A 12,004-nucleotide genomic window follows, 5' to 3' on the forward strand; every position below is an offset into this window, starting at 1 on the left:
ATGGAACTCTTATAAATATTCAGGTTTTTTCTTAGAACATTTCCAGGAAATTTGGAGAGTTTTTTCTAAGTGGGACTGTTGATCAGGAAAATTAGATACTGTCTGGTAATTTTACATCTGATCAATATTTTATGCTTTGTAAAAGGTATCAGCAGGCACAAGGTTACGTCTTGCATTATTTATTATCTCAAAAAAAGGTTAATTAAATTTCTGAGTTCTTTAGAAGAAAAGGTGTGGAAAATGCTCAAAGCCCAAGGCTATACCTCAGAGGCTATTGTTCAGACAAAGTCCTAGGCCTGTTTCACAGTTATTATAAAAAGATTTGATTTTGATGTCTGTTGCTGCAGTAAAAATCATTAAACAGCAGCTCTATGATCCTTCAAAGAACTCTGCCCTGAGACCCATTTAAATCACAACTTTCACTGCTGAATGCGTGCCCTGAAATGTGCTAGAAAAATGCAAAATATGTCTGCCCAGCAAAGATCCCAGAGTCACTTCAAAGTCTCATGTGCTAAAAAGCAGCAATGTGATAGCACTCTATGAGATTATAGGATGACAAATCAATAAAGTAAATCACTCCCAGAGATGTCTGACTTGAGGAGTGGGTTCAGTGAAACAACACTGGGGAGCTGTGCACTCTGGAGGAGACTGAAAGTGCTTTTGTTATCTATTTCACATTATGCTACTTGTTGCCAGCCTGGGGTAGAAATCAGGAGGGTGGCACTAGCTCTGGGACACATGGCTTGTGACTCCAGGTGGAATGTGTCAGGCTATTGCTGAGTTGCTCCAATGATTCTGAGCGCATCACCTGCCTAAATCTGTCAGACTGCCTGGTTTATAAGCAGGCACTACCCTGCATGGCAGGGACGTGCCCTAGTCACACTAACCTATATAGCCTTTATCACCCTCACCTCCTGAGTGAGGAAAAAGCCAAGTTCTCAAAAGATTTTAGGAAAAAAATCCTAAAAATTCACATGCAAACAATTTCACTTATATCTGTTTCTAGGAAAACAATGATTGTAGGTTACAAATGCTCTGATAAACCTCTCATCTTCACATTAAAGATGCCAAAATACAAGGGTGATTCTTTAACTCTTTTTTGAAATAATTTCTTCCTTTAAAGGATGTTCAAATATATTATTCTCTCTCATCAACTCTTTGGAATGAATGCTTCCATCTGGTTGCAGAATAGGAATACAATGAATTATGTTCTTCCAGTAACTGACAATAAGATTGAAATAACTTCCTAATGTGCTCATCTGGGAAAATGAAACACACTGAATGGTATCTGCATTCACCTACAGTTGTGCATAATTGTTTGTACCTTCTATGTAAACTCTTTTTGAAAAATAAAGCTTTAAATGAAAACTGATTTATTTCTATTTAATCAGTCTCTCATTCTCAATTTGCTTGGAAATATTCTTGTGTCATTGGTCAAAATCAGAATCAGGCCTAAAGCCACACTGTTTGAAACAATGTCTAAAAAAGATTAAAAGTGCTGTTTGAGATTCAGAAAATACAAATAAAAAATTTTCTCGCCCTGGGAATTAAAAACGCTGTAAAAGTTACTCTTGCCAAGTAATACTGTATGTTACTGTATCTCCACTGATTTCCTTCAGAACTCTTGGGACTAATATTCTGTTATTCTCTCATTAGTCAGATGACATTTCATTGACTCAACTACAAGTTTTAATAACAGTTCAAAGGTCAGTAATGGGAGTAAATAGTTTAAAACTGCATCCTTTTCCGAGTTGTACATAGTAATTAAATAAAGGCCATTACCACTATGCAGCTATATGGAACTAAATACTAGGAAAATTTACTCTTTGCTATTTGCTTTAAGGAATTTTGCTAATATCTTAACTTTGTCTGCAAAATAAACCTTATATCTATGTTTATTAAATCTACAGATAGTCTACATTTTTTTGGAGCATGATTTTTAGCAAACTCTTAAGTAAAGCATACAAGCAAATCTTTGAAAACTTATTTTTTTCCTCTAGTTTTATGGAGGTCAAGTAATCTGCTTTGAGGTTACCTGAACCCAATGCAGTCTCTAACTTCTGCATTAATGTGAGGGATTGATTGTTTTTCATGCAGTCAGTGAGAAGAATCAATGTAGAAATACACATTCTATTTTATGCTGTGAGGTAGAATAAGCAGTTTCCTTAAGCCTTACTCTTGAGTGACTTCCCATAGAAGTAGGGTCAATTATATTGATTTGTGAAAATGTGATTTTAAGCTACTTGATCCAACAAATACAAATGTCCAGAATATACCAGCTGGCATCTGCAGAACTTCTGCTGCAGATTTTCACATCCACAGCCTGGGATGGTAAGATTTAGTTCCATTAAAACTAACCAGGGAATTAGAAAATCCACTGTGACTCATCTCTACCTGTGCTGTGGCACCTGCTAAGCCACACATTTCTACAGGACAGCTCCTCTCTACACTGGGCTGGTTAAAAGCAATAACAATGCCAGGGGAACAACTGGGGGGACTCCCAGATTTGCTGAGGAGCAGCAGCCAGGGAAAGGGTCTGTGCTGCAGCAGCCAGGTATAATTATTATATATTATTATTTTTCATCTGTGCTGCAGCAGCCAGGGAAAGGGTCTGTGCTGCAGCATCCCTGAGCAGCTGGATGCAGGAGGCTGGATGCTGGCTCCAGCTGCCTGCTGCCCTGGCCAGGTTAGGCTGTTGCTGCCACAGAATAAATGAGCCCTGGCTTTACTTGCCATGCCCTGGTCAGGACTTCTTGCTTTCCTGAATGTCCTTGCGTCTTTGCTCATTTTTCACCGGATGGAGGTAATTAAATGCCTGGGTAAGGTCCGCTGGAACTTCCTAATGAGGTCCTGTGTGTATTAGCCTTATTGTCAGCAGAGGGAGTTACTAATGACAGGTTTCACCTTCCTTATTCATCTGCATATTTGTTTTTTGAGGCTTATTTCAAGTCTTTGAGAGAATCTTCCCCTAACTGTACTAGATCCTCAATTATCTTCTTAAATTAAAATGTCTATATGCAAAAGCAATTGACATCAATACCACAAAAGTTATTTTCAACAAATGGCTTTATCCTTTGCTGCTGATTTCCTTCTGCTTCTTTTTTTTGTTAATTGCAGGGACAGCTTAGGTGGTGGTAGAAAGCTAATTTTAGATCAACAGAATAATGAAATGCATTATCCCTTTCACCTAATAGTTCTTGCTTGGCTCTCTATAAACATGTTTAAAAATGCACAGTTTCTTCTGACTCATAAAATAAACTGAATGCTGACGAGGTGCCCCACCACCAACACTAAAACAGACACAGTGAAAATGCTGCACCTGAACTTTGAAATGTCTCCTGCAATGGATGCTATTCTCTTATAACTGGCACAGTCAAAACTAGAATGTCTCAAAATCTCACTGGAAAAAGTTTTGATTAGTTATATCTAGATCTCTTTAGGGAATATTCTTTAGGGAATAGCTTTTGCACTGCTATCAAAAACCTTGTAATTTGAATTCAGATGGGTGGTGAGTTGATATTTCAGCTGCTCTGAATAGCTGCACTGTCAATATCTTTTGTTTACGTAACTGTTGAAGGGGTCAATTTGAAGAATACTATACATTTGCAGCTAGTTCAAGAGCCCATCACTTTGACTGGATTATTATTATTCCATATACAGATGGTTTTCTTCAAAGAATATGTAGTACAATTTCAAGAGAAAAAAAATCAAAACAAAGAGAAAAAAATCAAAACAACAGTAACTTCAGAGAAATTCCATTAGAAAAATGTATTGATTTTCTCCAGCTGCAAACTTTAACAAAGGAGGTTCATGCTTGGCTATAGTACCCTTTTATGATCTTTTAGTTTTATTTCTGGCCGTTGTTTATCTCATAATCTGAGATATCTCTTTAGTAGTATGATAGATAACATACTTCCACTTCCTGAAAGTGGACAAGCAATGCATATATTAAGAAATGACACTGATGCATACCATGAACTATGATTTTTCTAAAAATGGCTTTTTACCTTTTCTTACCATTTTTGTTCCACTGTGATAATTCCGGAAGAAGAGAAATTTTTATATTGTTCATCACTTTTCCATTGCTTATACAGTCTTCATTGAGTTAAACTTTGAATGGATGGAATGACTTCAGCCCAGAGACAGTTTGCTAAGTTTTTAAACTTGAGATGGTAATTACCTTCCCAGATAATCTTAACATTTTTTATTTTCAGGTAATCACTATCTAGAGATCTGATTTCACTGACATTAACTTTACTTTTAATCAAGGGATACTCAATCTGGATGGAAATATCGAGGTATTGCAGTTTGAACCAGCAGGAGAAGCTCCAGTATGACTTCCCATGACTATGTGTTGTTTGATTAGATTATATTCCTTCAGACACTGCTGAATAGAAACTCCAATTAAAATATGGACTTATGGGTCCTTATAACAGCATAACAGGTGAAGTTAAGTTGATCTGCAAAAAATCCCAGGTACAATGATGGAATAATTTTGCCTCCTTTACAAATTTGAACCTCTCTGGGGAAAAGAGCTGTATAAAACATCTCAATAAATATACAGTTACTTGATAAGTGGTCTGTTGTTATTTGTAGGTGTTTGGACTAATTAATGAAAGAAATCTCCTGATGCCTGTCAAAGGCAATGAACCCATTGTCAATGAACCTATTGTTTTTTATATTTCAGGCAGTCATGTCCTAAGTTGTATCTCTGGGTAGCAAATCTATTGAAGTCTTTTATCCTTCAGGCTTTTAAATTATTTTTATATTATCCAGAATAATCCAGAGAAATAATATTTAGTAATTTGTTTTCAGGGAAAAAATATAATTTATCATTTAAAGTTAAGTCAGCCAACATATGCATTGGAAATAAAGCAGAAATTTTAATGCAGTTCACCAAGACATTGTTAGAGATATTGTAGGAAGGGAAGTTAACAGACATGTGGCAAATAAATTGCACCATGATTTATAATTGAATAACCAGAAGAGATGCACAGATACAAGTAAGCACAGACACATATTTGGTCACTGTGTCTGAAGAACGTTGATTATTAATTTCTACATAAGAATTACTTTCTAGTCTGAACCATATTATGATTTAAAAAAGGTTCTTACAAGCAGTTAATCCTTTTTAATGAACAGCAAACGAACAGCCAATTTTTTACAAATGTCTGGGTTTTCACTTGCAAATTAATAACCAGACATTATTTTTAAGCAATTTTTTGTTTGTCTCACACTGAGTGAAGAAAAAATATTTCTAAATAAAATTGATTATACTCTGTACCCATTTATATAAAAAATATTTATTGCAGTCATATTTTTGCATTTTATTCTCACTTTGTACATGTTGATAATTTCTTTTGTGTGTCATCCCATAAGAACAATAGAGCAGTATACTAATAAATACCAATAAGGATGTCAGCAAAATATGAAAAGAGCCTCACATGAAAAAAATCAAAGGGAAAGGTACTATATGTGAAGAGGGGAAAATAAAAATAGGATTTGAAAAGATTTTCTTTGGCTTTTCAGATGGCTTTTCTTGGAAGAGAAATGCTAAAAGCATTAAGAGACTGGAGTAATAAAAACCAGCACAAAACCAGGAGGTGCGTGGGAGCTCCCCAGTCTGTCAGCTAAACAAGAGAATGTCACAGCGCTGAGCACAAACACCCTTACAGGTATAATATATTCAAAAGAAAAGGTGGTTTTTGTTACCTTAATCAGAACCTGAAGGTGTCCCATGGCTTTTGATGACTTGAAGTACCAGAAGCTCATCACACAACTCCCACTTGATTCTTTCCATATGGAACTCTTCACGTGGGCTTTTTCATTTATTAGGCTTATTGCAGTGGCCTCAAGATATAGGAAATGTCCTGAAATTAAATGATGTATTACTGAAATAATGTTTTACATTTTCAAATTAGATTTCAAAACTCAGCAAAGTAAAGGCAGGGATGTATGAAGAACCCTTCCCTCATTAGTCTCATACTAGTGAACCTCAGCTCAGGAGAAAAAATGACCAACTCAGGAGACAAAATGACCAGTTCCCATTCCTTGTGCACTCCTTATAATAGGAATAAAAGGAATAAACTGGTGGTAGCAGCTTAAGTTTTGGGTGGACCTGTGTAGAAGACTGGGAACACTTCCATGTTTTTCTGGCTACTTGGATTACATATCCCCGCTGAACTGCAGTAGCTGCAATTCTGACAATACATCAAAAAATAGCCACATCATGATAAATTTCAGGATAAAGTCTCCTGAAAGGTAATCTTCAAAACAGCAAGTAACACTATATAAAAACTTGTGGAACAGGAAAAAAAAAAATATGCATGTATAAATCACTAGGTATCCCTAATGGTTCATATTTCCTTTGGTCATTTTTACTCTGTTGGAATATTAATGAACATATAAATTATTTAGTCAGATGCAATTGCAAAATTAGATGCCTAGAGTTAGTATTTTTCAACACTGATATGTTCCTTGAGTCTTCCATCTTTATTTTTAATCAGAAGCATAAAAAATTCTCCCAAGTTTTCAAATTCATTTTTTTCCTTTGTTCAAATAAGAAATGTGTATTTGACATAAACATAAATGTATTATAAATAACACAAAAATTGTTATTGCATATCTACTTATGTTTGTATATGAATTAGGCAAAAAAAATGTATTTGACTAGATAATGCAGAAACAAATGGCTTCATTCTAATTTTGACAGTTCCCTGGCTCAGATACGACCATAGATGTTTGCCATGGTGCTATGGGATCTAAAATCTGAGGTCAAGCATGTATTTAACAAGTGTAGTGGTGTATTTGTGATAATACCTTAAAAATATATATTACTGACAATGCAAATGACTTTTTTTCCTACGTATTTTGAAGTTCATTGGGTTTTGTCCTTCAGCAGTTTGTGTAAACATTCAGTGACTGCTATCATGTCTTTGTGCAACTCTGCTGTGAGTATTTCAATTCAAAGTCAGTTCTGAGCTCAGCTTTGGTGGCATCTTTGTCTGAGCTATAGGACCTTCAAAAGCAAAGTATGAACACACAGAGCTTGTAGCAAGAACAAGAGCAGATAACTGAGTGCTTTGGCCAAAACAAACCAGGACATGCACTAACAAAGGAGATTTGTTTCCTTAAATTTACTTATTTAACATTATCTAAAATTAAAGTATGAATAGTCACTATGGGAAACTGTAGATGTTCCTGAAAATGACCTCAGGCTCCAGAGGAGTGGGACCCAGTGGATCTCAGAGCTGAGCTAACTCACCTTTGCAAATTGCAGCCAGACCAAATGCCTCTCTCTAGACAGATATGAAATTATCTTGCCTGACTCATATAAAAAACAACTAAGATTCAATTTTCCTACATTAAAATTATTGTACAATGGTAATTCATATTTTTCTATTGTAATACATCTTGTTCATTAAAAATGACACCCTGATTAGAGATTTTAGAACTCCCCTGCTGCCTGTGGAGACATGAGACATTTCATGAAGACAATTATCCCTTACTTGTGAGCTAACACCATACCAGTTCTGTTTCCAAGCGTGTGGTCCCCGGGAGGTCTGAGGCTTTGAGGCGAGCTGACCCCCAGCACCCAGCGAAAATTGTCAGCCAGGGAATTTTGCCAGCCACATCTGCCGTTCTCAAAGGTGCAGGAAGTTCCACATTCACTCTCGTCTGTATTATCCCCACAGTTGTCTTCAAAATCACAGCTTTGTTCTGCTCTGTAACACTTGCCATTCTGGCACTGCCTATGGCCATGTGAGCAGGAGCCTGAAAAGAGAAGAATGAGGGTGTCCTGGTGAATCACAGCGCCATGCATCCCAGCAAGGTTACTGGAAGGTTACATTTCAGAGAGCTTAATATTTAGGAGGAGGAGGGTGGTCCAGAGCAGTTTTATTAAAAGCCTTTGGTTCCCCTGAAGTACCAATCCATTATCAGTTTATTTCTTTTGTATTTTGTCAAGTGATTGCCTAAATAAATGACTGTTTCCCTTGTAAAGCCTCAGAGGGCAAGCTCCAGCCAGGCATTCCATCACTAACAAAGCTTTCTAGTCTGACTTAATTGCTGGCATTCTCCTTTCATGTGGTGTTGGATTGAATCATTTTATCTTAGCTGCAAAGTTGAGCCTACTTAGGAGCCCTAATTTGGAAGAAGAAACTTTTCTTTTAACTACAGAGGTTTGCCTTTTAATGGATTTTTTTTATGAGTTCAGTAGGTTGATGGTGTCCTTTTTGTGCAGTCTTCCTGCCATTATTGAGAGATAATTCTACTATTGTACAGCCTAAAGATTGCAGGACTCAGACACAGGATCTATTTCCAAGTTTCATGTTTTCATTTTAGATCAGTTTCTGCAGGACTCCGAATAACTTCAGTAGATTCTGTAATCAAGAGGTGAAACACAACATTCTAAAACTGACCCCTTCCCATTTACTTTGTACATTCTGCTGTGCCAGAAAAAAATGAACAAGAATAATTTTACTTAAAAATAGGAGTAGGAATATATGAGCTCAACAGACAAAATTAGAATATGTACGTGTCTAAAAGTTACAGAAGTACAGGGAGAATCTGAGTTAATTGATACTGAAAATCACATAGTGCTAAAATTGTATTAATTGCATTAATTTAGTTTTTAATTAATTAATTGTAAAACTGTATTAATTTAAAGGATCTAAATGACATTGACATAAGGCTGGATTTTATCAAGAGGTCTGAAAAACAGATTTATTAGTAGAAAGAGGATAAGAAATGGGGTATTCAGTTGTCATGTTGGCAACCTCCATCCCACAGCATTTGTTTCAGCCAGACTCTAAATTACAAATACTCCAAATTGAAAAAATGTTGTTAGAACCCTTGTTTTCGTTAAAGTGAAAACAAGTCACTTGATTTCTAGATATCAACTAAAGAAAACAAGCATTAACCTCTCCTCTTCAAGTTAAATTCCTCCTAATGCAATTCTTATTAAAAGAAATTTAAAATACAAACATACTGGAATATGATAGCAATATCTAGCAAGACTTGCAGGGAAACTATTAAATTTTAATTCCTGATTTCTTAGCAACATAAAAATATGTATCAGGTTGGTAATAATATCAGGCAAAGATCTCCAGCTCTAGAGACAAGAAAAATGGGTGTTCTCTGACCAGAAGAAAAAGACTTGTTTGAAATTCAAAGCTAAAAGTTTACAAAAGCATCAGTGAGAATTTTATTATTACGCAATCTCTGAAAATGGTCCTGGTCAAAAGAATGGTGCAATACCATCAATGATTCAGTCAGTGGCCATCAGAAACTCTTATCAATCTTCTTCAGAATTTCAGTCATCTCTGTTGTGTGAGTGACAGAGATTTATTATAAAATTGCTGCCTAATTTAGATGGCATTTGTTTTTAGGAGCTAGTTATCATAATCCTACCTTTCTTTTAAGTGATTGCAGTAAGAATTTAGCAAAATATTTATTTTGTCAACAAACTAGGAATTTAAATTTCAGGATGCAATTCATGCCTTAAAATATTTTCCCTTGCAGTTCAATGATCAATAATTTCAATAACTATTGAATTTTGAGGTTCCTTTGTAGCATTGTTTTCCATTTCAGGTTAAAAAAAAAAAAAAAAAAAAAAAAAGCAGAGTTGAAAAGTGGAAGTCTTTGTTTCCTGAGGAAAAACAAAAAAATCTGTCTTGAACCCTGGCATGAATGAAACTTTCCAAGCATGTGTAATGAATGATATTACACTGCCTGAGTCTGCAACGTGACTTGCTTCTGGATGTTCTTCCATAGTTAAGCTTCTCTTTAAATGTCATTTCTAAGGCTTTAAAACTGTAGGGAAAAAAAAAAAAACTTCACCAAACAAACAAACAACCTTCCCTCCTCCCCAAAAAAAACCCCAAACTACAGGAAAAAGAATTTTTTAGAGCTGTCTTTCTTTCTTCCCTACTTTTTCTTAATGTTAGTTGTTCAAACACTCTGTTCTATAGATTCCTGTGGGTATGAGAGAGGTATTTGAGAGAAATTTCTCCTTAGCAAGGTTCAGTAAATATTTCCTCCAATCAGTATTTCTTGAACATTATTTGTGGGTAGATTTTTATCCTATGTGGTAGCTGCATAGACACACTAGGCTGCAGTAGAGCCTTAGGGGCTGTTAGAGCCCCTTTCAGATAAATATCTTTTATCTTATCATTATATGCATCCTTCAGATAAATAATCTTTGAATTGAGGAGGATTTATACAACAGAAGAAAACAGCTGCACCACTTAATAATCCCCTTGTTCATATACCCTGAGCAAAATCAACAAGTAAAACATTTATATTTTTAATCATGTTTTAGGAGAAGGATTAATCTTCTTATTTTAAAAGGGTGTTTTTCTTAAATGTATTTTGAAAAAAAAAATTAAATTTACCTGCCAACATCAAGAGAGAAAATAAATTTTTCTTGAGGACAACCTGTCTTATTATTGAAAACTGAGGCAAAGAGGGTCTCAAATACTTAGCCTTTTCCTCATTTTTTTCTCATATTCCCCCCTGCAGCCAGTAAGGAATGGAGGTTTTTCTTGCCACTCCTTTTGCTATTAATGTATTTATAAAAATATTTTTACTATCCTTTCCAGAAGTGGCCAGAGTATATTCTAATTAGGATTATTATAAAGTTGTTAAGCTTAATAAATTGTTAACCTTCTTAAACTTATTACATTTAATAGCATCAGCATCGATGTCTTGCAAACCAAAACCAAATCAAATGAATGAGATAGTTTACAATTATTGGACTAATCCATCAATAGGTGTGAAAATATAGAGCTGCTTCAAAATATTTTCAGAAGATTTTATTTACATTCACATGGCTAGAAATCAAAGCTAGAGCTCCTGTAGAAACATAGTCTGGTACAGAGGCCAGAGTAATTAATCAGCAGACTGAGTGTGACATCCCAGGGAGAGGAGATCACTGGATAATTTAGATCTCTGAGTTCTTCCCTGTTAAAATTACTCCATTATCCTTCTTGCTCTGAGTTGACATTACCGTATGACTGAAATCTATGTGTCCTTAAAAAAATAATTTGTTAACAAGAACATCTTTCCTCTAGTATCTCACTACTATAGCCCAAGGACACAGAGAAAAGTGCTTTCATCACTGTTGATGATGCATAGTAATACTGACTTGTCAATGCAGGAATGTGAAAAATGCATCTCATTGCAAAAGCAAAACTTTTGAAATAATTTTGAAAGACTTTTAGATGTTGGGGTGTTAGGAAAAAAAAGGCTTAAAAAGTATTAGAGTATATCAGTGTTTTGGTGGGTTTTTTTAAGGGAAAAGGCTTTATTTTCTCAAATTAAATGCAAACATTTGGTTTTGTAAGCATTGCAAGTACTTTGACATATTGATTTGCATTCTGAACAACTGAAAGTTAGAAAAACAACAGCTTGAGTTCCTTTGCACAAGGGAATTTTAGAAGAAACTGTTAACTGTCAAAGTTACTGCCACAACAAAGAGCAGACGAAAGCTCCAACAACCAAAACTTTCTCAATCAATTTCTTATCTTGACCATTCCCACACACAAACACAAGAGAAATCTTTTGCAGTAATTACCAAAAAGAAACAAAAACATAAACAGCAAGGTAGGATATTGCTGTTCAATACAATAGTCCATGACAGAGCACTGAAGAAACTTCTTTGTTTTGTTTGTTGGAACTTTGTTATTAGAAAAGTATTGATTTTTATCTGTCACTCAATACTCTTTAAGACATACCCAATCTGTGACACATTCAATGGGTCATAACCTGGTGCTTTGCTTTATTTAAGATTACCAGAAATTCTGACCTGAAGGCAGGAGGGGCTACTCAGTGCCTCTTCATACTGAGTTTACTGCATGTACCATAAGCAGGACAATGCTAAAAACAATTATAAAGATCAAAAGATTCAGTTTCAACTGCTTAGACGTGTGTGAATGTGCATTCACAAGAAATGAAAAGAACAGATTTTGATTAGAGAAGGAGGCACAAGGTCTTTTTAACTCCT

At 35.3% G+C, this 12,004-nt stretch overlaps 1 protein-coding gene across 3 annotated transcripts in view; it reads right to left on the reverse strand.

The window, feature by feature from the left end:
- MALRD1 (MAM and LDL receptor class A domain containing 1) overlaps positions 1-12,004 on the reverse strand; it is a 217,159-nt gene that overhangs the window by 107,030 nt on the left and 98,125 nt on the right. For all 3 annotated transcript variants that reach the window (XM_074535188.1, XM_026795148.2, XM_074535181.1), the window contains 2 exons: positions 7,528-7,773; positions 5,713-5,870 (listed from right to left, as the gene is read on the reverse strand). In XM_074535188.1, coding sequence (XP_074391289.1) covers positions 5,713-5,870; positions 7,528-7,773 — 404 coding nt within the window. The remainder of the gene's footprint in view (positions 1-5,712; positions 5,871-7,527; positions 7,774-12,004) is intronic.

The sequence above is a fragment of the Zonotrichia albicollis genome, chromosome 1 (genome assembly GCF_047830755.1).
Source record: "Zonotrichia albicollis isolate bZonAlb1 chromosome 1, bZonAlb1.hap1, whole genome shotgun sequence".
In the NCBI taxonomy this organism is placed as follows: domain Eukaryota; kingdom Metazoa; phylum Chordata; class Aves; order Passeriformes; family Passerellidae; genus Zonotrichia; species Zonotrichia albicollis.